The following is a 26,575-nucleotide window of genomic DNA, read 5'->3' on the forward strand; positions in this document are numbered from 1 at the left end:
AAGCCAGCCTCCCCCAGCGAGTCACCTTTGGAGTCTTTGTGGAGGCGAACAAGACCGCTCTCTCTCCTGTCTATCTCCAGCCGAGAATGAATCAATGAGCAGAGTCTGGCTGCTTTCCACGCGTCTGTCTCATTCTCCAAGCAGCGTGTGCTCCGTGGAACCCAGCAGTGTGACCTAATAGCAGGCGTGTTCAGCGCTGCTGCTGGGGCGAGCTAGTGCAGACAGAGGCACCGTGTGACCGACAGAGCAGTGCCCCCCACCCCGAGAAGCCCCGGGGGTCAGCTGGACAGGCTTGGGCGGTGGGGGCAGGGGCGGGGCTGGCAAAGCAGGGCACCACCCAGCAAACGTGTGCAGGCTTTGAGAGCCAGCTCTGGGGCAGCGGAGGCTGGCGTTGCGATCGGATCATAGCTCAGTTCAGCCGCTCAGTCGTGTCCGACTCTGTGACCCCACGGACTGCAGCACGCCAGGCCTCCCTGTCCATCAGAACATGCGTTCAATTCCAGGTAGCTCCTAGCGTGGTTAGGTGTGCGGGCTCTGGGGCCAGGCTGTGTGGGTTCAAATCCCGGCTGGACACGGACAGGCAGTGTGACCTCGGGTTGTCCTTTAACCTCTCTGTGCCTCAGTTTTCTTACTGGCAAAGCGGGGCTGACATTGTTGTGTGGAATAAATGAGTCGTTCATGGGTGTGAAGCCCTTAGGACAGACATGAGCTGCTGCTGTTCAGGGTAAGGACGTTGTAACTTAGGCCAGATGCAGTAGGGATTCATCAGAGAATTTTTTTAAGGCAAAGAGTGATGTTGATGAGAGGTACGTTTGGAAAGATTGCCTGGTACCTGGCTGAGTCCAGGAGCCCGAGGGAGGAGGCAGTGAGGCCTGGGGCCCCTAGGTGGGGCAGACTAAGGGTTTGGAGACACTCAGGAGGGAGGGTCATCGGAGCTCGGCGACCATTTAGGAGGGGGAAGCCTTGGGAGTGAGTGTCAGGGTCTGGCCTGGGCGATGAGAGGGGAGCAGGGAGGAAGGGCGGAGCTGGGGGCGGGTGATGGGGGTTTGAGGTGGCTGTGGCTCCTCAGCGGGGCTGGGGACCACGCAGCTGGGCAGCTGTGTTAGGAGCTCCAGGGCTGAACGCTGGAGACGGCGAAGGGTGGGGGCGTGGGGGGTCTGCAGCCCTAGAGGCGGTGGGAACAAACAGGGCCTCCCGGAGCAGGAGCAGTGGAGCTGGGTCTGGGGCCTCTCCCCGGGGCGGGGGAGGAGGCGTTGCATGGGAGGGGTGAGCGGGGAGAGACCACCCCTCAAAATGCCTGTGTGAGCCTGCATTTGGTCAGGCTGGTTCTTCTTGAATGAATGGCACTGAAGTAAAACAGGTCCTTCTCTCTTCGCTGAAAGATTAATTAACTGAGCTGACGTTCAGAGAAGAGGCCGCGTGATTTCAGGCCTGACATCGACCCTGCCCCATGCTGGGAGAGGCAGCTGGTTCCATGGGGGCGTCCAGCCACCATGGGGTCTAGCCCAGCTCTGCCCCATCCACGCAAATCATGTGGCCACGGAGCCTCAGCCTTGCCCCCTGTACCGTGGAAAGGGCGGTACTTGCTCCCGGGCACTCAACGACCCACCGTGGCTTCTTCCCCAGATCGTGGTCAGCCTGCCTCAGAGGATTGTGGCCCGGTACGCCCGCCCTGTCCAGGGCAGCTTCCAGAAGGTCTCAGCCTTCAAAGTGATGGTCACAGTGGGAGACCGGAGCTCCAACCTGAGAGGTAGGGAGTGAGGGGCTAGGAGGCCTGGGGGGCCCTGCCGGGCTGGGGAGTGGGCCCTTCAGATTGGATTCTGTGTCCTTCCTGCTCAGACTCACCTCCCCATCTCCTGAGAGGGCATTTAACCCTGGCTGGCCCATTTAACGCCCCCTCCAGCTCTTTAGAAATTCGAGTCCTCCAAGGCAGAAGCAGTGAGAGATGTTTCTGAAGGCCCAGTGCTGAGAAACTGCCTGTTTTTGGGCTTGGCGATGCAATGTCAGCCCCGGGCACCCAACTAGAGAAAGCCGCCCCCTGCCACCACACAGCCCTGAAAAGCTGGCCTAGCCGGCCTCGCTGTTCATTCTGATTTTCGTAATTCGAGTCCTGCATGGAATAGTCAACCTCTTCCCCTGCCCACGACAGTCCTGGACAGCAGCTGCCGGAAGTAAGTGTGTCCACAGGCTGTGCTGTCTCAGTCGCTCCGTCGCGTCCGACTCTGTGCGACCCCGTGGACTGTAGCCCGCCAGGCTCCTCTGTCCATGGGATTCTCCAGGCAAGAATACTGGAGTGGGTAGCCTTTCCCTTCTCCAGCGGATCTTCCTGACCCAGGGATCGAACCTGGGTCTCCTGCATTGCAGGCGGATTCTTTACCAGCTGAGTACCAGGGAAACCCAAGTGCGTCCATACAGGTTTTTAAAAAAAAAAAACAAAAACACAGCAAAACGCCACTTAACCCGTAGAATTAAACGCCAGTGCTGTCAATCTGCGGCAGCTTTGCTGCGTCGTGGCGGCCTCTCCCCACTCCAAGGCACCTGGGCAGGAATAGCGCTCAGGGTGCCAGTGGGGAACCGGTGTCCAGGGGTGAATTGCCCATTTCCCCTGGTGGCTCAGTGGTAAAGAACCCGCCTGTCAATGCAGGAAACTCAGGAGTCGAGTGTTCGATTCCTGGGTCCAAAAGGTCCCCTGGAGGAGGGCTGGGCAACCCACTCCAATGTTCTTGCCTGGAGAATCCCCATGGACAGAGGAGCCTGGTGGGCTACAGTCCACGGGGTCGCAGAGAGTCAGACACGGCTGAGCACATGTACACGCACACGTGCTGTCAGGGGCAGACCCAGCTGCCCAGCCTCTGGATGCTCTCTGGATGCAGGCTCTGAGCAAATGCTGACATGGCCCGTTCCCTCAGCCTTCATAAGCTGTGGTCGTCAAGAGGGCTGTGGCGCAGGTCTGGTTCTCGGAGCAGCCGGCCCCCGCGTGGTCTGCTCTGGCGTTCTGTGCTGGGCTCTGCAGGCGAGGGCTGAGGCGGGGGCCGGGGGCCTGGGTGTGGCACCTCTCACTGCTCCCCCGTGTGCAGGCGAGTGCTCCCCCGGCCAGGCGGAAGGCATTGCGGCCCTGCGCCCAGAAGCCCTCCTCGGCTGCCAGCTGCAGTTCAAGCAGGACGTCTTCGACTTCCCGGCACGAGAGGTCTTTACCGCGGAGCCCGAGTTTGACGCCGCCCTGGGTGAGCCTGTGGGTCTGGAGGGGACATGACCTGCACGCTGGGTGTGTCTGTGGTGTGTCTGGCTCACGATGGTGGTCTCTCTGTGGGGCTCGTGTCTGTCAGGAGCCTGTCCTGGGGACGAATGTGGTCATCCTGGCGTCTGGGTCACTGCGACCTCCGGGAGGGTTCGCGTTCCTCCCCCAGTGGCTGCCTCCACCCGGGGAGAGGACGTGCTTCCGAGCTGAGAAACCTGGTCCAAGGCCTTTCCTGGTCTTCTCAGCTCAGAGCTTGGGGGCTGCTGCCTTCAAGACCTGGGAAGGAAGGGTGGTGCCCTGCACCGCCAGCATGATGAGGCTCTGGCAGGGGGCTCCGCAGAGGCAGGGCCCTTATTCACTCTTAGAGTCCTGGGTGTTTCTGGAGTGGAGCTGCTCCACAGACCTGCTGACCGGAGCCGGGGAGTTGGCGGCCGGCCCCATGGGGTGGCTCTGAGAGGAGGGCCGCCGTCACGGGAGCAAGCGACAGCTCAGGAGGGTCCCCGTGACGAGCCTGCTCGGCGCCCGGCTCGAGTCAGTGTTGTCGTGAGAGTCTCGGTGGCCGGGCGTGCAGTGCGTCGCTCAGCTCTTCCTGAGGACGCACGGCCCGGCGTCACCCAGCGAGTGTGGCTGCAGGCCGAGGCGAGGCCCTCCTCTGTCCACTCCATGTCTGTCCCTCTGGCTGCCGTCTGGGATCCAGGGTGCACCTGTGGGCATGCTGTGTGCAGGACCGAGTCGGGCCTAGCACAGAGTAGGCCCTCAGCTGTCCCAGGCCCTGTGGATTCACCTGCATGGCCCCACACGGGGTCAGTGTTACCCCGACTTGAAGGACAAAGAGTCAGCCAGGATGCCGACTCGCTGGGGGCTCCCAGCTGGTGGCAGTGGGGGAGGAGGAAAGGAAGGGACTGGCCTCGAGGCGCCTGGCTGGCAGGAGCACGGGGTGACCCATCCCAGGCGCCCTGGTCCCCGCTCACCGAGCCTCCCAAGGCCCCCTCAGCAGTGGCCACTCAGCCCAGGCACCTGCTGTGGGCCAGGCGTGGACCCCAAACAGTCCCAGCCAGGCGGCCGTGGGACCTCCTGCAGCACCTGGGGTGCCGGCTGTGGAGGGGTCAGCCCCACCGGGCGTGGGGCCAGCGCTGGGCCATGGTGTTGGTTCACCCGTCCCTCACCCCCGCCCTGAGCCAGCCTGGTGGGGCCCCGAGACTCACACATGGACCTGGCGTTCCTGCCCCAGGGGAGTCCGTGAACGGAGGATTCCAGGATACTCGAGAGCTCTGGGCCCAGAAAGGGGGCCCAGGGCGGGCGGGGACACTGAAGAGGGCCTTCCCAGGAGGCCCCTGGAGGACGGCATGCCTTACCCGGGCGCCTCCAGGGGGAAGGGGCGGCGGCAGGGCCTGGGTGGGGAGGGCCCCGGGCGGAACAGTGGCCCTGTCTCTGCAGGCCGGTACCTGTGCTCCGTGACGATGCTCCCGCTGACGGAGCGGCAGCTGAAGCACCTCAGCCTGAAGCGGACGGCGCTGCTGGTCACAGCGAGCCTCCCGGGCAGCCCCTCCCCGGCGGAGCAGGTCGGGGCCGAGGTGCCCTTCAGCCCGGGGCTTTACGCCGACCAGGCCGAAATCCTCCTGAGCAACCACTACACCAGCTCCGAGGTGAAGGTCTTTGGCGCCATGGAGGTTCTGGAGCACCTGGAGGTGAGCCCTGAGCAGGCGGGAGCCAAGGCCCCTGGGAGGGGGAGGCGGGCAGGACCAGCTGCAGCCGTGAAGTCCTGGGCCGCCTCTCCTGGAAATGAGCACAGAGCTGAACGATCTTGACCATTCTTTTTCCCCAGAGCAGAATCCCTGTCTATTGTTGTTCAGTTATTAAGTCGTATCCGACTCAGTGACCCCGTGGACCGCAGCACGCCAGGCTTCCCTGTCCTTCACTGTCTCCCAGAGCTTGCTCAAAGTCATGTCCACTGAGTCAGTGATGCCATCCGACCACCTCCTCCTCTGTCGCCCCCTCTCCTCCTGCCTCTGTCTTTCCGGGCCTGTCTGTCGGCCCGTATGATTGTGTGAGGGGCGTGGCTGCTCCTTTCCTCCGCAGCACGTGCTAGTAAGCACGTCACGTGTCCACGAGTGAGTTCAGGGCAGGACGCGTGGTGACCGAGAGCAGGGCGAGCAGCTGAGCCCTCACCTATCGCAGATCCTGCACGCCTGCCGACAGCGGGTCCCCAGCTCTGGGCCTGGGCCACCCTGTGTGCCGAAGGGCGGTGTAGGACAGGGGTTCCGGGGCCCGGCAGGGTGGAGGAGCTCGGGGCGCCGTGTGCAGGGCTCGCCGGCGTCTCCTCGGCCTTCTCTGGTCTCGCTGCAGCAGCCTTGGCTGCAGAGTGAGGCAGAGATGAATTGGCTGCTGACGGGGGAGCACCTGCCGGGCCCTGGGCTGGGCTGCTGGCATCTGACAGCCCAATGACAGAGCTCCGGCTGCCCCCTCGGGAAGTGAGTTTGGGGATGGCTCACGTAGCGCAGCGTTATTTAAAAGGAGCTGTTGATTAGAATTCCGTGGTACTGATTTGTCCTTTTAAAAAACACCCGGCCTAGACAGCGTGCTCCTCTGACTCTGTTGGTTGCGTGCCTGTCGGCTGGATATGCCCAGCTAGCAGGGCACCATGAGTGTCAGGAAGAAGTGGGGGTGCGCCCCTCAGCCCTGGCGCTCCCCAGGTGGTGCAGTGGTAAAGAACCCACCTGCCGATGCATGAGATGCAAGAGATGCAGGTTCGATCCCTAGGTCGGGAAGATCCCCTGCAGGAGGGCATGGCAACCCACTCCAGTATTCTCGCCTGGAGAATCCCATGGACAGAGGAGCCTGGCGGACTACAGTCCCGGGGTCACGGAGAGTCAGACACGACTGAGCCGGCGTTCACATCCTCAGCTCTGATGTCTGTCCCAGGTGAAGTCGGGGTCCCCGGCTGTGCTGGCCTTCGTGAAGGAGAAGTCGCTGGGGCTGCCGAGCTTCGTCACCTACACAGTCGGCATCTCCGACCCCGCGGCCGGCAGCCAGGGCCCTCTGTCCACCACCCTGACCTTCTCCAGCCCCAGCACTGACCAGGCTGTCACCATCCCAGTCACCGTGGCCTTCGTAATGGACCGCCGAGGCCCGGGTGCTCGTGAGTCACGGCACAGGGCCCCGGGGGGAGGGCGGCCAGCGTGGTCCAGCCAGGAGCGGAACCGGGAATCTGGGGGTGGGAGGAGCAGAAACGCACGTGCCCCCCGGAGCGAGTGACCGAGTCACTGGCAGGCGGGCTTCACTCCCCTCACCCCCATCTGCACTCACAGGGCAGCCGGAGGTCTTGTTAAATGTGACTGAATTGTACCCCTTGAGCACGGCCTTGGCTTTCGGGGCAGCACGCCCCTGAAGGGGCGGAAGCTGAGCCTCCTCCCTGCTCCAGGAGGCAGGGTCCTGGGCCCAGCCTGGGGGGGGTCAAGCAGCCAGAGATGGACGGGGCAGGCCCTGGGCCCAGGGGGTGGGTTCAGGAGATGGACGGGGCAGGCCCTGGGCCCAGGGGGTGGGCTCAGGAGATGGACAGGGCGGGCCCCGGGCCCAGGGGGTGGGCTCAGGAGATGGACAGGGCGGGCCCCGGGCCCACGGGGTGGACTCAGGAGATGGACGGGGCGGGCCCTGGGCTGACTGGGCTCAGGCCCGGCCCCTCCCCCAGAGTGCGGGCACAGTACTCGGGGCTCTGTGGGCTCATTGGTGACTGTGTCCTGGGCTGCAGACGGCGCCGGGCTCTTCCAGCGCGTCCTGGACTCCTACCAGGCCATGTTCTTCACGCTCTTCGCCCTGCTGGCTGGGACAGCGGCCACGATCATAGGTGAGCTGGGCGCTCCGCGTCCCCCTCCATCTGCCCTGCTGTCCCCGCCCCCACTCTAATAGCCGCCCGTGCCTCTCTCAGCCTACCACGCAGTCTGCGCGCCCCAGGAGCCCCCCGCCACGCCAGCCCTCTCCCCGAGAGCCAGCCCTCAGCACAGCCCTCACTGTGAGTAGCCGCCCCGCGGAGCGGTCCAGGGTTGGGGGGACCCCGGGTCTCACGAGGCCCTGCCCCGGGCGTGAGTTGCAGCTGGGGTGTGAGCCCCAGAGGGCAGGTCCGGGCGCTGGCCGGGGAACGGGAGCTGGTGGACGTCAGTCCTGGGCAAGGAGAGCTTTCCCTGGGGCAGACCAGGCAAGGCAGAGGGGCTGGGGCCAGGGACCCTGGGTCTGCCGGAGCACACAGGCGCCGCTTCCTAGGGCTCTCAGCAAGGGGCGGATGGGCTGACTCAGAGGTGAGGGTTTGGGCGGTCTCGAGGAGATGATGCTCAGAGAAGAATCGCATGACTCACTCCTCTTCATAGTCCAGCTGTCTCTGCGGTCCTGAGGCCCTGGTGACCCCGCGAGTGGCGTCCCCTGGGGCTGTGCAGTGTGCAACCTGCGCCGCTGTACATGGCGGCCCTGTGTCTCCCTATTCCCTTTTAAGGGTTCCCTCCTCTACACAAAGAACCCTTGAGGGGGTGTCTACTGACCTACACGGGGCATGGCCTGGCTTCAAGGGGCCTGTGAGTTTCTTGGAAGAGGACACAGCTTTCTGTATAGATGCACGTTGCTGGGTAACCAGACCTTCCACGTGTCCTGGACCCCAGAATCACAGCCCTTGTCCAGGCTAGCTCTCAGGCCTGTGACGCCCAGGGGAGGCCGTGGACTGCTCAGCAGCTCGCTTCCCTGTGTCGACTCTGACCACAGAGTCGTCCTGTTACTTACTGTCGTTGTCCTGTTGATCAGCTGTCCTGCAGTGGGCGCTCGCCCTGCAACCCGCATCCCCCAGCACACGCCTCCCTGTTTTGCGGAAGTCGTGCCGGGGGCTTCGCCTTGCCTCCTGAGCACCCCAGACCCTTCCACCCACACACTTTGGAGTCTGTTCCTATAGCTTTCACTGCCCAGATGGACAGGCCCCTTTCCCCGAGTGCCCCCGGATGGGACGTGGTCCTGGGATTCTGAGTCTCTGCCCGGCAGGCTGTGTGCTCTGGGAGGTCAGGCTGTGGCCCAGGCCTCTGCCTGTGCAGCTCGGCAGGCCCCTGTGGAGCCCGCCTACCAGCCCGGGAGCCTGGGCCACTTCCTGACCATCGTCTGGCGTGGGCCTGCGGGATCCAGGGGCGTCGAGGTCTCCCTTCAGCTGACAGCGTCTCTCTTCCCACCTAGATTTTGCTGCCTCATCGCCACCACCTTTCAATGCACTCCCTCCTGCCCGCCGAAGCAGCCCCGCCTCAGGGCTGTGGAGCCCATGGTACCCGTCCCACTAGGCAGCGGGCCGAGACCCTGGACCCCACCGCCCCCAGGGATAGGCCTGCCGGGTCCAGCCTGGAGCGAGCCCCGGCCCCGGCCGCCACTGCCACCATCAGCACCGCCCCTGCCGTAACTGGAGTCTAGGCTGTGCCCACGAGCTCAGTCTTACATGTAGGAACTTAAGTTTGTTGTTTGGGGTTTTTGTTTTGTTTTGTTTTTATTGTTTTGTTTTACTGAGTCTTGCAGAGGCGAAGACTTTGGCTCCCTCCTCGACCTGTTGTCTGGGGTTTCTTGAAGCACACGCAGCTTTTATTATTTTGGAGTCTCTAGAATCGCACCGTTCTCAGGACTTAGAGCAGGCGGCTGTCTGTGGACCAGGGCTCTGTAGATGCTGTGACAGCGGTGTTCTCAGGGAAAGGACTTTGTCAGTGATGTTTTTTATTTGTGTCAGTTCTTTTCTCTCTGGAAACCCGACATTTCCCCCGTCCGGCTCCTACTGGGAAATGATTGGAGCAAATGGTCGCGAGTGACCGGGGCCACCCCAGGGCTACCCGAGGAGCCTCAGGACTGGGCCAGGGCGTCCAGATCAGCCTCAGGGGCTCCTGAAACTCCCGGAGCTGGGAGCCTTTCCTCCTGCCCCCACCGAGGGCCGCTGTGAACGGACAGTGTCCTCTCTGGTTCTTTGTTTTCCCCGGCGGTGAACTTGGCCTCCGCCCCAGGGGACAGCCCGTCCTGCCTGTCCCGGCTTCACTATCAGCACAGGGGCTTCAGAGTCGGAATCAGGGAGGCGTCCTTGACCTGGAGCCAGGCACCGCCCGTGTGCTCAGTCCTCTGCCCACGCACAGGCCCGCGTTCTCTGCCCCTCCTTCTGTACGAAGCACCTTGCCGATCTGAGCCTCCACCGCCCTGCGGGACAGGCTCCCTCAAGGCAGCTCCCCAGACGGGCCAGGGAAGAGGCAGCTCGGAAAACAGCCTCCCACCCAGCCCTCGTCCATGCGGCAGCTGAGACCTCCAGGACGCAGCCCTCCCGTGGCCAGGGAGCCGGGCCGCCCCCAGGAAGCCCCAGAGCCCGGCGTGCGTGGACCCTGCCGTGGGGCCTCCAGCTTTGAACCTGAGCCGTATGCCTGAATCTGCCTCAGTCCTTCGGGGCTGGACCATGCAATTTATTTTTTTAAAGCTAGAGACAGGAAGAATTGTGCCTTGGCATATTACTTGAGCTCAAACTGACAACTTGGATGTAAATAGGCGCATTTCTACCTGGTTTATTTAATAAAGCTCGATTTAATTTCTTAACACGAGTGTGATTATTACCGGAGTCCCCTGCGTCCTGCCCGGAGCCCACCCAGGCTGGCGTTGCCACTTCCCGTTGTGTGAATGTGGGGAGCGGGTCTGTTCTATGGGCCTCTTCTCTGGCTGCACACCCAGGCCTCCCTCCCCTCTGAGGGATCTCTGTGACCATCATCAACCCCACTGCCCCACCCTGGCTGGTCCAGCCTCGAGGATGGGAGCAGACCTGGTGTGTCTCCACAGTCTGGTCCACAGGAATACCTAGAAAGCATGTAATGATACCATATGCCCCTGGTGGCTCAGACGGTAAAGAAGGTGCCTGCAATGTGGGAGACCCAGGACAGAGGAGAATGGAGAATCTCCTCTAGAGAGATCGTCCAGAGAATCCCATGGACAGGGGAGGTTGGCGGGCTACAGTCTATGGGGTTGCAAAGAGTTGGACACAATTGAGTGACTCACACACGCACACATGCTCAGCACAGGGCCCGCCTGGCACGCAGCACTCAGTACAAGTCAGCACAGCCCTCAGGCACGGCCCTCAGTGGCACAAGGTGGCTGCCAGGATCCAGGTGTCACATCACGACTGGACATGGCAGCGTCCAGAAGAAGCAGCACAGAGACAAACCCTCCCTGTCTCTTTCTAAGGACTGAAGGCTTCTCTTGTGGAAGGCTCCTCAGCAAACAGCTCCCACCTTACCTGTTGGCCAGAGTCTGTGTCCATGACCCTTCCCAGCCCCTGGAGGCAAGGGCCACGGATGATTGTTCCTTCAGGAAACGATCATGTATGGTATTCCTTCAGGGTTGACTGGAGGTCTGGATGTTGACCCCCTCAACTTCTTTCAGATGAAAATGGAGAGGTGTCAGGGTCTGCCCAGCTGGTCTCCTCCCTGATCACTGCGTCTTCCTCCCTTTGCTCATCTCAGGCACTCTGACCCCTGACAGAGCTCCCAGCTGGTCTCCTCCCTGATCGCTGCGTCTTCCTCCCTTTGCTCATCTCAGGCACTCTGACCCCTGACAGAGCTCCCAGCTGGTCTCCTCCCTGATCGCTGCGTCTTCCTCCCTTTGCTCATCTCAGGCACTCTGACCCCTGACAGAGCTGGATGGACACCCGGGCCTATGGCCGAGAGGTCTGGGCTTTCTTCTCCCCGGACGTCACCGTCATCTTAAAGCACGTGCTACTGGAAACAGCCAGACGCGGCCGGAGGCGAGGGCGTTGACAAAACCCGGTGACTTGCCTCCGTTTTCTGTTCCCGAGCTAACCAAGCAACTTTCACTCTCTCAAGGGTGCCAAAAAATGCTTTCAGCACCATTTCGTGCTAAAAATATAGTATTGCATATAGGGTTTTTTCCCCTCTAGAATTCCTAAGTTTGGCCAAAAAAATAACTCTGTTTCTCTCTGTCTCCTCCTGTTTCTCTGTGTCTGTGTGTGTTGGGGGCGGGGAGGGGGCCGTATTAGACATGTTACATCTCAAGGTCTGAGACACCAGCTCTGAGACACACCACAGCCTGGGCGTCCAGGTGGGTGGGAAAGGCACGGGGTTTACAGATGAGGTGGCTGAGGTGCAGGCCCACCGTCTGCGGTGGGAGGGGGCTCGTGTTCCCCCGTCTGCAGAGCAGCCTTCCTAACACCTGGGGGCCTCCCTACCCGCCAGCCCGCGGTGGCACCAGGGTAACAGGTGGTACGTGGGCTGCACGTTCCTCCCAGCCCTCCGCCTCCCTGCACCTCCCCCGAGGCTGAACGCGTGACCCCGCCGCCGTGGAGGTCACGTGACTTGCTTTGGCCATGTGGGTGGAGGTGACCACGTGTCCATTCAGAGCCTGGGCTTAGAGGCCTCACCAGTTCCCCTGACCCTCCGTGTGCTTCTGCCGTTGACAGAATCACAGGGGGGCCCAGGGCACCAGAGACACGCATCCCTACCCCCGGCCGCCTGGCCCTGGGCGTGAGTGATGGCAGTTACAAGCTCACCGACGCTGGGGACGGTTTGTCAGGAGCATTACTCAGCAGTAGGTGACCTGCTACAGAGCACGGCATGAATTCCCTTCTGGCCGAACCCTGAGGGGCGGCTTTCTGCCGCTTGTCTCAGAGTCTGAGTGACGCGGCTGTGGCCTCGGACCCCTCCCTTCAGCCCGTTCGCTCCTGGGCTCTGCCTGGAGCTTGACAGGCCTTCCTGGTGGCCTTGACAGGAGTGGGAAGCGTGCCCCGCGTCAGCGCCCCGACCAGGCACTCAGGCAGGTGCTGTGGAGGCTAACCACGCAGGGCCCTCCTCCCCGGAGCTCTGGTTTTCTCCTCCTTGGGCTTCTGTTCTCTCATCACCCCAGTGGGCCAGGTGACGACCAGAACCAAGAGAGGAGGTGGGGGCACACAGCACCCCCGGGGCTGGGCTGCGAGCCGCTGCTCTCCAGCCTCTTGAACAAAGCGAGTCATGAATCTGAATCTAGAATCAAGGCTCGGGGACAGGCTACCTTGGCTGGGGGGCGCTGCAAAGTCACCGTGTGAGAGGAGGGGTCAAGAGTCAAGGGCATTAACAGAGAACAATCATGGGTTGTACTTTTTCTTGTTCAACTGCCTTATCGTGCAGATGGGAAAACTGAGGTCCAGAGACAGGAAGGGACTAGCGGGGGGGCCCCCCCTGGTGTACACCAGGCCCTTCTCCTGACGGTCAAGGTTGCTCCTCCTCCACCCGGAGTAGCCACCCAGGACACAAGGACTCATTGGTGGATGGCGGGGGCCTTTCCCCCACGACTAACCCTCAAGGAGCCCGTCTGGAGCCCCAATTTTAATGTCACATGAGGTGAGCGATCTCGGTTAAAGAGAGAGACGGGAAGAAAACAAAGCCAGAGCCGTGCGTTTGGGGATCGTCTGTTATCTTGTTGGGTTTTATGCTGTATGTTAAGTGGTGCACAGAAACTCCCGCGGGGAGGATTTCATCAGCAGACTCATGAGGTGACCGCTTTCACGTGGGGAGTATTTGCTGAAAGCAAATGGAGACGACTGCAAGCACTGGGAGGTGGCAGCCCGTGTTCCCATTGCTCCGTGGTTCCCAGGGACCGTCGCCTCGGGGTGGCGGTGGCTTGCCCCTTGGGTCCTTCTCCACGGAGCGGGGCGTGTCGGGAGGCCAAGGGCAGCAGCCCAGGGCCCGAGGCACGGGCCCGGCCACCGCAGGCTGCCTGCCTCTGCCGCTCACCAGCGGGCGGCCATGGCCTTGAGGACGCCCTGTCACCTCCCGGAGCCTCAGTGCCCCCATCTGCAAAGCGGCAGATGCGCTGTGTGGCTTCCAGGAGCTGCTCTGCTGGCCCCCCAGCGTGCTGGCGAGCAAGCGCGTGGCGCTCAGTAACTGTGAGCTGCTCTAGCTTCGTCTCCCTGGGGGTTGGAGGCAACCGTCCTCGCTCTCCTGGGGGCCGTGAAAGCTTCCCCGCCGGAGTCCCTGCTGCCGCTCACCAGGCCGATGGAGTCAAATCACAGGCAGGTGCAGGCTCACAAACCACGGGACAGCCCAGCACGTGGCCCCGAGAGTGCGGGGCTGAGGGTGGATGGCCTTGCCCACTGGGCTCACCTGCCAGGTGGGAGCAGAGCCCTGCAGGCCCGTTCTTCTGGTTTTCTAGAGACTCTGAAATTCCAGCTCGGGGGAGGTAAAACCTTCCAGTGTATACATATTGGTAATAACGTTTAAATATATATGTATTTTTTAGAAAAACCAACTTGTGGGGGCCAAAGAAACCTGCTCTCAGGGCACCAGCTTTCAGTCTCTGAGATTCTCCATAAACAGTAAGCATTCTGGCACGTGCCTGCCCCCAGCCCCTTCTTGTGTCCCTGGCAGACGTTGCTGATCACTCCCAGAACTCTCTTTCTTGCTCAGGCAGGACTCCGCCTTGGACTCCCTACAGTCCAGCGTTCTGGCAGCCACGGCCCATCAGCCGGTATCAACAGAAGTGAGGAGTCCCGCCTTTCCCACTAACCTACTCCCAAGCCACTCATTTCAGAGGCAGGAAAGGACTAGTTTTAGCTCACTCATAACCAGACGTGAAAGGATCAGCTTCTCTTTGGCAGCTGACAAAGACAGAGGCACTGGATGAAGGATGTTTTGTGTGCTGGAGTGTGTCTTTTTTTTTTTCTTCAAAAGTATAGGTTTGGGACCGAAGCATCTTCAAATGCAGAAGATGTAGGCCCCACTTCCTGCCCCTGCTGCCCACTGGGTCCAGGTGGAGGGCATTGATAGACAGAGGTAGGGTGTTTGTGTAAACATAATACTTTATTTTCAGGAACCACGGAAACGCCATTCGCGCCCCTGTGGGGGAGGAGAACAGGAGCTCATGGTCTAAATCAAAGGAAAATGATCAAGGCGCCCAAGTTGGAGGCAGACTCCTGTCGGCTGTCAAGCTGGTAATTTTGTTCCCTGAGCCGGGAGGGGTAAGGTGCTGTTACCACCTCCAGGAGATTCTGGCAGCCTTTGTCAACGCTCTGCTTCCCCAGGAGCTGGGAGGGTGGGAGTTGGAGGGATGAGTCAGACAAGGCTTCTCTCGGTGGGGCAGGGGGAGACCCAGCAAGGCGCAGAGCTGCTCCTGTGGGTGGGCGTGCGGCAGCCTCAGGGGAGGGATGCAGCTGGGTTGGAGGAGGCTCCTAGGAGGAGGGTAGTCAGAACCAGGCGTGGGACATCGTCAGAGGGGCTGGTATGAGCCGCAGGTCACAAGCTGCTTTTGGGATAGGAAATGGCAACCCACTCCAGTGTTCTTGCCTGGAGAATTCCATGGACAGAGGGGCCTGGCGGGCTATAATCCAAAGGATCGCAAAGAGTCGGACATGGCTGAGTGACCAGGCATATCGGAAACTCCCAGCGTCCTCTGAGGGCAGTGTTGAGCAGTGGGAAGGAATGCTGGGGCCTGGATTCATATCCTCACCCATTTGGGACAGAGTTATGGCCTATTGTTCTGGGTATAAAAAGCTCTCAGCTCCCAAACTAGGGGGTGCAGGGAAGTGCCGATTTGGGGTGATGGGCCAGTGCATTCAAACAAGGCCTCCTGCGTCCCCCAGGCCTGTGGCATTCCCCAGGGGCGTGCATGGCTGGGTTGAGATGTTCTGAATTCAGGACCTGGAGAGAAGTCAGTTAATTAACTTCTTAAGTTAATTCTTCCCAATCTAACTGGACTCTTACTTTTTTTAAGTTTCTCACTTTTTGAGTGACAAAACGGATGAAGCCCACTTTCAGTACAATTTTACATAATTTCAGATTCTGAGTAGCTTATTTCATATGACAGTTAAAAGCTATTATATCAAGTCATGGTATAAAATGTTCTGATTATGGGTCAATCCTCATTGTATCTCAACCTGTAAAGTGCTTAATATGCTCTGTGTCCTACTCATAAAAGTATACCTTTAAACCAAGGATGAAACACCGCAGGTGTCACCTTGGAAAGCCTGCGGGCACTGAGTTTTATCGAGAGGCTCTGAGGGAGCGTGCCTAGAGCTGCGAGCCCCGCTGTGTGCGGTGGGGAGCCTGCCCCTCGTATGGCAGGTGCCTGAGTGGGCGTATTGTGGCCAGCGGCTGCTCGGAGGGGCACCCTGGGGTCACTGTATGTGTGAGTGGAGTCCCCCGGGGACAGTTGGCAGGATGACTGCTCCACCCAAGGAGAGTGGACGGGACGTGTTTGGGGGAAACACGTGCCCTCACCTCACCTCTGCCCCTTGGCCCTTTAGCCAGGCTCCCCCAGACTTCCGGTCCTGACTGTCCAGCCAGGACCTTCCCCTCCCTGGGCCTCAGCATCCCCCTCGGCTTTGATTAGATGCCCCAGCTCCAAAAGCCTGTGGGTCCAGCAAGGGAGCAGACCCCAGGCCTGGGCCCTGCCTGCCCGCCTGCCCGCCGCAGCCGCATCCCCAGGGAGCACAGCTGCCACCCTGGGGCCGCCCTGCTCTTGGCAGGTGGGAGACGGAACTGCAGAGGCCCCAGCGGTGGCGGGGGGCGGTGCGCTGGGCAGCCCAGCGGGCCGGTTCCTCTGCCAACCGCGGCCTGATTTAACCGGCATGGCATGGCACAGTGAGGCCCTGAAGGGCAGCGCCAGCCGCTCCGCGTTCCTGCCCGACTCAGAACACCTGAGCTGCCTCGGCTCCTCCCACCCCAAGTGGGGCGATGCTCCCGGCAGCCTGGGCTGATCCGTCAGCCTGCCCTGCTGCTCTTGTCGTCTGCCTTCTCTGCCGGCCTGACTCCCTGCTCCAGGGCAGGACTCTCCTCTCTTCTGCAGTTTCCCTTCTTCCTCTTCTCCTCCTGCACCCCTCCCCATCCCCCTCCTCCTCCCCACCCCCCCCCCGGCCTCCCCCCACTTCCCATCCTTCTCCTCTTCCTCCCCATCCTTCTCCCGCAACACCCTACAGCCTCGCTGCTCAGACTCTGGTCCTCAGATGGACAGCGTGGGTGCCCCCCAGGAGCCTGTGAGAAAATGCAGACTCTCAGGCTGCACCCCAGCCCTGCTGCGTCAGGGCCTGCAGTTCAACAAGCCCCCCGGGTGACTCGTGCACTTCTCTAATTACAGGGTAATCAGAGTTCATTAAAGTGCCAAACACCGCAGCCTCACCTGTAGCCCCTCTGCTGATTGCTGACTCGATTTGCTTTCAATTTGCCCTGCTTTCTTCCCAAGGGTTTTGTTTTTAACTTTATTTTATATTGGCGTTTAGTTGATTTACAAGGTTATGTTGGCTTCAGGTGTACAGCACAGTGATTCAGTTACACACATACCCACTCTTTTTCGGATTCTTTTTCCATGTAGGGTATTGCAGAACGTTGAGTAGAGTTCCCTGGATTCAATGTTAATCCCAAACTCCTAATCTGGCAAGGGTCGCCAAGAGGAGGGGACAGCCCTTGCAAAGATGACCAGAGGGAACCAGGAGGTGGGGGGTGGGTGTGTCCGTGTGTCTGAGTTGAACAGACAGCGGCGGTTCCAGGGAAGAGCATCACCGAGGTCAGGAGGGGGCTGAGGTGGTGTGGCTCGGACAGGGCTTCTGTGGGTCTGCTGTAAACATTGAAGCGAGTGAAGTCAAAGGCTGGACCAGGCCACTGTTTTCTAGGAGCGGGCTCTGAAGTCAGAAAGCCTGGGTCCAGATTCTGACTCCACTTCCCACGTGCTGTTTTACTGCAAGCAATCCGATCTGTGCCTCCGTTTCCTTACCCCGCAAATGGAGCCCACAGAGGTGCTTCCATCGTTCGAGCGGATGTGAGATTAAATGAGGGAATCCATGGAAAGTACTGGGAAGCGTTCCTGGCGTGTAAGCGGCCAGCTGGAGCCCAAGGCCAGGTGGCCCACTGCCTCGAGCCTCAGCTTCCTCAGCGGCGGTGAGGGCCGCCCTCTCCTGCAGGGTTGCTTGTGAATATTCAACAGCCAACAGACAGGCATGTGCCTGGCCCTCTGCCTGGCAGGCTTGGCTTCTCTCGTTGAGCTGGCACTGTAGTGGGGGAGACGGAAAAAGCATAAACAGATAACACGGTTGCAGAGATAGTGGTAAGTACCCCGAGAAATACCAGACAAGATGGGAGGGGACAGGATGATGGCGGAGGGGACCCTGCTTCCGTTTGGTGGTCAGAGAAGACTTTTCTGCAGCGACGTTTGAGTCGAGATCTCAGAGCCAAGGAATCGGCAGAGACAGGGAAGGAGTGTTCCGGCCGGAGGAACAGCGTGTGCAGAGGCCCTGAGGTAGGAGCGCTCTGGGCCTGACTGTGGGACAGAGCAGGGGCCCCGTGGCTGGAGTCGGGTCCCAGGTTTTAGCGAACGAGGATGCAGGGCACCCAGTTAAAGACCTGAACAGCAAAAGATTTTTGCTGCTGTTGTCCAGTTGCTCAGCCGTGTCCGACTTTGTGACCCCATGGACTGCGGCACGCCCGGACTCCCTGTTGTTCTCTATGTCCCAGAGTTTGCTCAAACTCATGTCCATTGAGTCAATGAAGACATCCAACCAGCTCATCCCTCTGTCGTCCCCTTCTCCTCCTGCCTTCGATCTTTCCCAGCATCAGGGTCTTTTCCAATGAGTCAGCTCTTCGCACCAGGTGGCCAAAGTATTGGAGCTTCAGCATCAATCCTTCCAATGAATATTCAGGATTGATTTCCTTTAGGATTGACTGGTTTGGTTAAAAGGATTTTTTAATATAAGTGTATTCCAAACGTTGCCTAAGTCACTTGTTGTTATCTGAAATTCCGATTTTACTGGGAACCTCTATTTTATCTGGCAGTCCTACGCTCGGGGGAGGAGCTGTGTGTGGGGGGGAGTGATTCATCAGCCTGATGGAGGCTTGGCTGGCCTGGGGAAGTGGTTGGATTTCTTTCTAAGGATCAGGGTTAACAGGGCCGAGGGCTCCAACCTGCATGCTGGCCCAGGCACTAAAATGGGTGGGCTTGCAGCTCAGTGGGGAAGGTGTCTGTCAGGGACCCCAGAACAAGAGGTTTGAGCCACTCGCTGTATGGAGAATTCTCCAAAAGATGACTCATCGCAAGTCACAGACTAGATCTCAGGCTGCATCCCTCCCAGAAACGACAGGGAGGGGAGGCGGTCGGAGTAGTGGGAGTGATGTTAAAATTAGAACCACTGTGCTCTCCTAATTACAGATGCAGTCAGAGCCCTAGGAATCTGTAACGGGCTTCCTTGCAGCCCTCTGGAAGGGGCTTCCACCACGTGTGCACTCACGAGGAGCCGGGAGAGGGTCTCAGGGGATGCTGTGTGCCCAGGAGGGGCACGGGGGGCCAGGAGGTGGGGCTGGGTGTGCACACCGCTCTGCAGCTGGCGGCGAGAGTCCGTGACGTCAGGCCTGCCCTGCCCGCTGTGGGCCTCGGGGGGCGGATGGGGGCAGAGTCAGCTGTAGGAGAGGCTCCCAGAGGCGGCGTCTGGGTCCCTCACGCGGGCTCTGCTGGCCCCCCGGGGCTCAGCGCTTGCTGAATGAATGAATGAAGGAAAGAATGAATGAGTGAGGGCACTTTGGCCACCCCCTCCTTCTCGTGGCTGGGCTATTTTAAGCCTCGCCCTAGGCCTTGTGTGGGCGCCTCCACTCCACGTCACAGCAAACAGATTAAAAGGCACCCACGTGCCTCATTAAATAGAATTTCTATATAATGACACGGCAATGAGTGGAGATGCCGTGGACTAGTCGACTGAGGTTCTGTTCTGTGGACACTTAGTTGAACATTTATTCATTTTGACACGTTAGTATGTCTTTTCCTCTGTCCTCCACCCCCCGACCCCCATCTGCAAAACTCTGCTGGGCCCCCGACAGCCTCCCGGCTACCGATGCTCTGCCCCGTGGCTAAGCAGGTGGCCTTGTCTCAGGGCCGCAGTGCCCCCCTCAGCCTGTCTGTAAGGGGGACGGTGGATGCGGTGACCACCTGGGCGCATCCTCCCAGGCGGAGGCTTGTCAGAGCCCTCCCGCTTCCTTCAGAGGCAGGGGGTGAGAGTCCCTGCCGCCCTCACAGGGCCATTGACTGCCGGGGGCGCCAGCATCAGCAGCTGTTCCTATCCCCACTTTACAGGTGGAAAGGCAGAGGCTGGGAGGTGCAGACAGCCCTGGGGGGTCCTGGCCTGCCCGAGGAGGTGTGGGCCGAAGTGCATCACTCACCCTGGGGGCAGGCCGGTTACCCTTCAGTCCTGACCGTGTGAAGGAGCTGCTGACGGGTCTTCAACGCCCCGCTGGGTGTGCGCTCTGTCATGTCAGACTCTTTTCGACCCCCTGGACTGTGGGCCACCGGGCTCCTCTGTCCATGGGACTTCCTGGGCAGGAATACTGCAGTGGGTTGCCGTTTCCTGCTCCGGGGGATCTTCCTGACCCAGGATCGGATTCACATCTCCCGAGTCTCCTGCACTGGCAGATGTGGTCTTTACTGCAGGGAAGCCCAGGCCTCTGTAGTGAACGAACCAAATCCTCACCACGAGGCCACCAGGGAACGCCCCTAAAAGTATTTTTGTTTAAAACAGTAAAGAAAAAAATTAAATACGTGTTTCATGTATACCCAGTAACAGCAAAATTCATGAAGGCAGCATTAAACATTTTTTTATTGGAGTATAGTTGATTCACAGTGTTTTATGTTAATTTCTTCTGTACAGCAAATGCTTCAGTCATCCATACGTATATATTCTTTCTCATATTCTTTCCTGTTAGGCATCATCACAGGATATTGAATGGGTCCCTGCGCTCGGCAGGAGGCCCGTGGTGTTTATCTGTGCCGTGTATAACAGTTTGCCTCTGCGAATCCCGAGCTCCCGATCCCTCCCTCTTCTCCCCTCGGCAGCCGCGCGTCTGTTCACCGCGTCCGCGTCTGCTGCTGTTTCACAGACAGGCTCATGTGTGTTGTGCGTTAAACTCCGCATGTGCTGATACCATGTGGCGTGTGTCTTTCTCTTGTCTGATTTGCTTTGCTTAGTATGATCATCTCTGGGGCATTACTTCATTTTCTGGTGGCTGGGTATCATTCGATTGCATGTATGTGTGTGTGTACACATGTCACATCTTCTTTATCCATTCCATGGACATTTAGCTTGTTTCCGTGTTCTGGCTGTTGTAAACAGCGCAGCTGTGAACATAGGGGTGCATCTGTATATGTATGTATCTTTTCAAATTGAAGTTTTTCGGGATATATGTCTAGGATCACGATTGCTGGGTTAATTGGAAACGCTGTTTTTAGTTTTCTGAGGAACCTCCGTACCATTTTCCACAGTGGCTATTCCCACGAACAGTGTAGCACTTAATATTTGTAGACTCTTTAATGGTGGCCATCATGAAGGCCGCATCTGAATGGCCAAATTGAGGGTTCCGTGGGGTTGGGCTGCAGTTAGCATGCCGTGTGCTGTTCAGGGGCTAAGTTGTGTCTGGCTCTTTGCGACCCCGTGGACTGCAGCACGCCAGACTCCACTGTCCTTCGCTGTCTCCCGGTTTGCTCAGATTCACGTCCACAGAGTTGGTGATGCCATCCAACCAGCTCACTCTCTGCTGTGTGTCCTCAGACAAGTCAGTCCACCTCTCTGGGCCGTCCCATTCCTGATAAGGATTGCTAATGCAGACAAGGTCCAGTGCTAAGGATCTAACGCTAAAGACTCCTTTTTCTGATGGTCTTCCCCTTCTTTAAAGGGCAGGTCAATGTCTGCCATACAGGTCCCGCAGACAGTGGACCAAAGGCGTGTGGAGGAGCAGGCCCACGTCCTGATATTCAGTTCTGTGCACGCAGGCGCCAGGAGCCTGGCACTGGGGGTGAGAAATGCGGGGAAGGGCTTCAGTTCCGTGGCAGTTGTGCACAGGTGCTCTGAGTCACTGCAAGGAGCAATGTTGCAGGACCAGCTCCAGACCAGCCACCTGCTCCTGCAAGGTGAGACGACCGAGGAATGACGATCCTTCCTGATTTGCAGAAACAAGGCGATTGATACAGTGACTTTAATCACCAAGCAGCTTTATCTAGAAGAACCACAAATTGCTCCTCAGCTACTCAGAAAGAGAGGGGCTTGATGGCCATCTCTGAGGATTAGCAACGTGGAGCATCAGGACAGGTGAGGTGGCGGGGAGGTGGTCAGCAGAGACTCCAATCCCCAGGGAGCTCCTGAGACACCTTAACTCTCGTAAACTTGTGCTCCTGGACCTCTTGGGAGTCCTGTTTGAGTCTCTGCCCTTTTTATTATTTTTTGGCCAAGCCATACATCGTGTAGGACCTTATTTCCTGGACCAGGGATCAAACCCACGCCCCCTGCAGTGGAAGCTTGGAGTCTTACCCACTGAACCACCAGGTAAGCACCCTCCCGCCCGAGTCTCTGCCTTTTGATAGGAGAGTGGAAGACATTAACCTTTATTGTACTGTTTGTTTAGACTTACTTGGCCATCTTATTTTAACTCATCATGATTTCATTGTGTTACATTTTTAAATTGATCAAAGTATCTATTTCATTTCCCCCCCTCAACTGCTTTGAAAATTATGCCTTCTGTCTCTGTTTGCCTAGTGAATAACTGTATATTTTCAACACACATACTTAGTTTTCTAATAATGTTTATTGTTTAACAGCGTCTCTGTTCCAGCCTGGTCTTTGCGAAAGCTGATAAATCCCCGAGGCAGGGATTAGGGAGTGGGGGAGGGGCCCCAGCACTGTCTCTGTTTCCACATATGACCTTTATTTGTCCTTAGAGCTGCCTGGAAAGAAGGGTTCGTCCTTCCATTCATGGATGAGTTAAGTGACGCTCAAGAGCCGAAGATGGTGGTCCAGGGCTTATCAGCAAGTGGGTGGCCAAGCAGGAGTTCTAAGTCCTGGCTCTTTCTGCCATTTTTTGTCTGTCTGTCTGTACGGTTCACCACTTGTCTGTACTTCCTCAACAAAGAGCCAGTGAGCTGGAGTATGAAGACAGAGTCAGAGGTGAGTGTGTGCAGGGGCGAGAGGGGAGAGCCCTCCCCGTGGTTGACTGGTGCCTGCTTCTTGCCAGTGGGTTCGGGGTGTCTGAGAGCCGCACCAAGCCCTGGCGGGGCACACCCTCCTGCCCACATACTCCGGGAGGACTGCTGTGCTGGTTCGGGGTGGGGGCTGCCTCTCTCTGCCACTCCTTCATCAGATGCTTGCTGAGCGCCTCTGGGTGGCAGTTCCTGGCAGGGGGGTGGTTCGGGGATCAGAAGGCATCCAGGCAAGCCGTGGAGAGCCGTGCAGAGGAAACAGGGCCTGGAGATTCTTTGTTCCTTATTATTATGGCTATACTTTGAAAAGGTGATACATGCATGGAAGACAATATCTGAACTGTACAAAAGGCTATAGAGTCAGCCTTCTCTCCACCCCTAGGATGATGTCGTTATATAAAAGGTAAAATATACGTGAGGAGGTATAAAAAATCCAGCGGTGCCTACCTTTGGCATTATCTGGAGCGCATCCTTGTGGAAAGAGTCTATACAAACTCAAGCGCACGCTTCTGCATGCTCCTTCGTGTTTTGGCGCTGCTGGGAGAAACCCACGCCTGCCGTGTGCCTGACCCTCATCACTTCCTTTATCCTGAAGGTCGCCCTTGCTGGTCTGTAGAGAACAACCTTGGTTGAGGCCACAGACATTCCATGAAAGGCACTGTCCATGATGCCTTGGAGCTCATGAGTGGGTTTACTGTGGGACAAACCCCTGAGTTTGGAATTGTGCGTGTGAGAGTGGAGGAGGGTTCGAGTCCCAGCTGTCTTCAGAGGAGCGCGTTCTCCGAGGCGTGTGTGTCGCTGCCACCCCAGCCGTGACAGGCTTAGCGCACGTCGTCCCGGAGCTCCATCAAACTGAAGACCGTCTTTTAAACACAGCAGCAGGAAGAGCCTCGAGAGAGGCCCCAACCCGGCGGGGTGGGGAGCTCCTAGCGGGGCTGCATGCTGAGCCTGGAGAAGCTGGTTACCCACCTCCCGGCCACCCACCCGCATCGCCCCGCTTCAGATAAGACTCGGGAAGAGCGGTCAGACTTCTTAATTAAAGCCGTGCTACCAGATATGGTGGAGTGTTTTTCCTTTTAATAGCTTCAGTGAGACATAATTAACATACTATACAATTCTCCCTTTTAAAGTGTACGAGTCAATGCTTTTCAGCACATTCACAGAGTTTTACAGTCAATTTTGGAGTGTTTTCATTACCCCATAAAGAAATCTTCATCTACCCACCGGTCACCCAGCCCCTCCCCTCAGCTGCCGCTGGCCGGTTTCTCTCTCTGTGGATTTATCCATTCTGGACCTTCCGTGTAAATGGAGCCCTGCAATAGCTGCTCCTCTGTGACTGGCTTCTTCTGCTTAGCATCATGTTTTCAGGGCTCGTCCATATAGCAGGTGTCAGTATTGTATTCTTTTTTTATTAACAAGTAAATATTCATTACTTTGTCAACAGAGGTCCGTCTAGTCAAGGCTGTGGTTTTTCCTGTGGTCATGTATGGATGTGAGAGTTGGACTGTGAAGAAGGCTGAGCACCGAAGAATTGATGCTTTTGAACTGTGGTGTTGGAGAAGACTCTTGAGAGTCCCTTGGACTGCAAGGAGACCCAACCAGTCCATTCTGAAGGAGATCAGCCCTGGGATTTCTTTGGAAGGAATGATGCTAAAGCTGAAACTCCAGTCCTTTGGCCACCTCACGTGAAGAGTTGACTCATTGGAAAAGACTCTGATGCTGGGAGGGATTGGGGGCAGGAGGAGAAGGGGACGACAGAGGATGAGATGGCTGGATGGCATCACTGACTCGATGGACGTGAGTCTGAGTGAACTCCGGCAGTTGGTGATGGACAGGGAGGCCTGGCGTGCTGCGATTCATGGGGTCGCAGAGAGTCGGACACAACTGAGCGACTGAACTGGACTGAACTGAGGTATTCATTGTGTGGATAGACCGCTTTGTATCAGTCAGTTGATGGAGACTTGTTTCCATATTTTTGCTCAATGCTGTTATGACATTTGTGTACAAGTTTTTGCGAGGATGTATGTTTTCAATTCTCTTGGCTATACATCTAGGAATAGAATTTCTGGATCATATAAGTGCTTAAATGTCTGAGGAACTGCCAGGCTATTTCGCAAAGCAGCTGTACTATTTTAGATTCCCCCCAGCTATGTATGAGCGTCCACTTTCTCAACATCCTTGCCAACGCTTATTATTTTCTGTATTTTTAATTTTAGCTAACCTAGTAAGGGTGAAGTGGTATGTCAGCTTGGTTTCGATTTGCATTTCCCTGATCACTAATGATGTCAAGCATCTTTTCATGTGCTTATTATATTTTTTTGAGAAATGTCTATTTAGAGCTTTTGCCCATTTTACACTGGGTTGTCTTTTTAGATTGTTGAGTGAAAAAAGTTACTTATTCTAGAAACAAAAGTCTCATCAAATGTATGACTCACAAAAATTTTCTCCTGTTCGGAGGGTTGTCATTTCAATTTCTTGACTGATTTGACAATTTCTTGTCCTTTGAAGAATTGGCAGGTGGGTTCTTTACCACTGTCCCACATGGGAAGCCCTCCTGATGGTTTTGGTTTCATAGATAAGTCATTATGATTTTGATTTCCATGTCCCGAGCAAGTAATGAAGCTGAGCATATTTTTATGTGGTTATTTGCCATTAATATATCTTCTTTGGTAAAATGTCTGTTCAAATCTTTTCCCCATTTTTAATTGGGTTGTTTGTCTTATTATTAAGTTGTAAGTGTTCTTTATACAGTCTACTCACAAGTTCTTTGTTGAATGTACATTTTGTGAATATTTGTTCCCATACTTTTCTTTTTCTTAACAGTGTTTTTTTTTGTTTGTTTGTTTAAGTAGAGGATTTCCTTTTCAAAGGAAACTCCAAGGGAAAGCAGTCTTGAAGAGCCAGCAGCGGTTAGTTCTGTGGTGCCAGGTGAGGACTGAGAAGCAGCAGGACTACAGCCGGGGGGCCCTGACTGACCGACTCTGACTCCGGGTCAGAGAAGGCGCAGCGCTAACCAACACGTCCCCACCCAGGGCGGTGACTGGGAGCCGGGCCCATCGCCGTGACCTGAGGCACGTCTACCAGGATGCAGGGCTCTTCACACAGCATGTGGGCTCTTAGTTCCCTGACCAGGGACCAGACCCGAACCTCCTGCAGTGGAGGCGAGGAGGCCTCTCACTACTGAACTGCCAGGAACGTCCCCTTAAGTGTCTTTAAAAAAAATTTTTTTTTTTTACAATGTTGCATTGGTTTCTGCCACACAACAACTCGAATCAGCCACAACTACACACATTCCCCTTCCCTCGTGAGCCTCCCCACCTCCGCCATCCCTCCCCTCCGGGTCATCACAGAGCAGCTTCCCACCAGCTCTCCGCCCCACACGCGCTGTGCCTACTTGCTGTGCATACGTGCTGACGCCGCGCTCCCCACTCGCCCCACCCTCTCCCTCCCCAGAGTGCACGAGCGGTTGCCACGCCTCTGTCTCCACTCCTGCCCTGTAAATAGGCTCATCAATACCGTTTCTCTAGATACCACATATATGCATTAATATACTCTGTCTTTCTCTTTCTGACTTACTTCACTCTGTATAACAGGCTCTAGGCTCATCCCCCTCACTGGAACAATCCACCTCAAATTTGTTCTTTTTATGGCTCAGTAATATTCCATCGTAAATAGGCAACTCGATATCAGGAAAACAAACAGTCCAATCAAAAGATGGGAAAGACTGTTAACAGTGTTTCTTTTTTTTTTTCATCATGATGAAGTCCAATGTCTTGCTTTTTTATTCTTTTAGAGTTCATGCTTTTGGTGTCATACTTAAGAAATCTTTGCCAAACTCTAGGCCATTATGACTTTCTCCTGGGTCTTTTTCCCTAGAAGGTATATATACTTAAGTCTCACATTTAGGTTCATGCTCTGTCCCCAGTTAATTTTTGTAGATGCTGCAAGTGTGAGCTTTCATTTTTTTGCATGTGGATATCCAATTGTGCCCGCAGTATTTGTTGGAAGACTATCCTTCCCCTTATTAGGCTTCTTGGTATCTTTGTTAAGACCAGTTGACCACATGTGTGGGGGTCTCTTTTTGCCCTCTCCTCTCTTCTGTTGGCCTTTTTGTCCAGCCTTGCCCGGGGCCGCTTGCTCTGATCGCTGTCGCCTCACAGTGAAGCTTGAGCTCATTCAGCGTGCCCCTCCAACTTTGCTCTTTTTGGCAATTTGAATGGAGCAGCTTTCGTTAGATGAAACTTTACTGCACTGAATACCAGAGTGAATCCAGTCACTGTGATGATCAAAAGACCCCCCCACCAGATTTCCAAAAGTTGTGATTGGGGGCAGTACCACCCCCCTCCAGGAGAATTTCTTCCTCAAAGGGAGAGGAAT

General features: G+C 57.1%; 1 protein-coding gene and 1 long non-coding RNA gene across 2 annotated transcripts in view; both read left to right on the plus strand.

Annotated features, from left to right (window-relative positions):
* The window catches only part of NUP210 (nucleoporin 210), a 90,624-nt gene extending 80,807 nt beyond the window's left edge, over nucleotides 1–9,817 (plus strand). The window contains exons 34-40 of the mRNA XM_061397248.1: nucleotides 1,627–1,750; nucleotides 3,078–3,224; nucleotides 4,676–4,926; nucleotides 6,161–6,377; nucleotides 6,987–7,082; nucleotides 7,164–7,247; nucleotides 8,441–9,817. Coding sequence (XP_061253232.1) covers nucleotides 1,627–1,750; nucleotides 3,078–3,224; nucleotides 4,676–4,926; nucleotides 6,161–6,377; nucleotides 6,987–7,082; nucleotides 7,164–7,247; nucleotides 8,441–8,541 — 1,020 coding nt within the window. The 3' untranslated portion in view covers nucleotides 8,542–9,817. The remainder of the gene's footprint in view (nucleotides 1–1,626; nucleotides 1,751–3,077; nucleotides 3,225–4,675; nucleotides 4,927–6,160; nucleotides 6,378–6,986; nucleotides 7,083–7,163; nucleotides 7,248–8,440) is intronic.
* Nucleotides 9,818–13,923: 4,106 nt separating this feature from the next.
* On the plus strand, nucleotides 13,924–24,873 carry LOC133235578 (uncharacterized). Its single transcript, XR_009732597.1, has 3 exons — nucleotides 13,924–21,548; nucleotides 21,941–22,166; nucleotides 23,643–24,873. It is a non-coding gene; the product is annotated as an uncharacterized LOC133235578 (long non-coding RNA).
* Nucleotides 24,874–26,575: the final 1,702 nt, after the last annotated feature.

This window comes from Bos javanicus, chromosome 22 (assembly GCF_032452875.1).
Source record: "Bos javanicus breed banteng chromosome 22, ARS-OSU_banteng_1.0, whole genome shotgun sequence".
NCBI classification, from domain to species: Eukaryota; Metazoa; Chordata; class Mammalia; order Artiodactyla; family Bovidae; genus Bos; species Bos javanicus.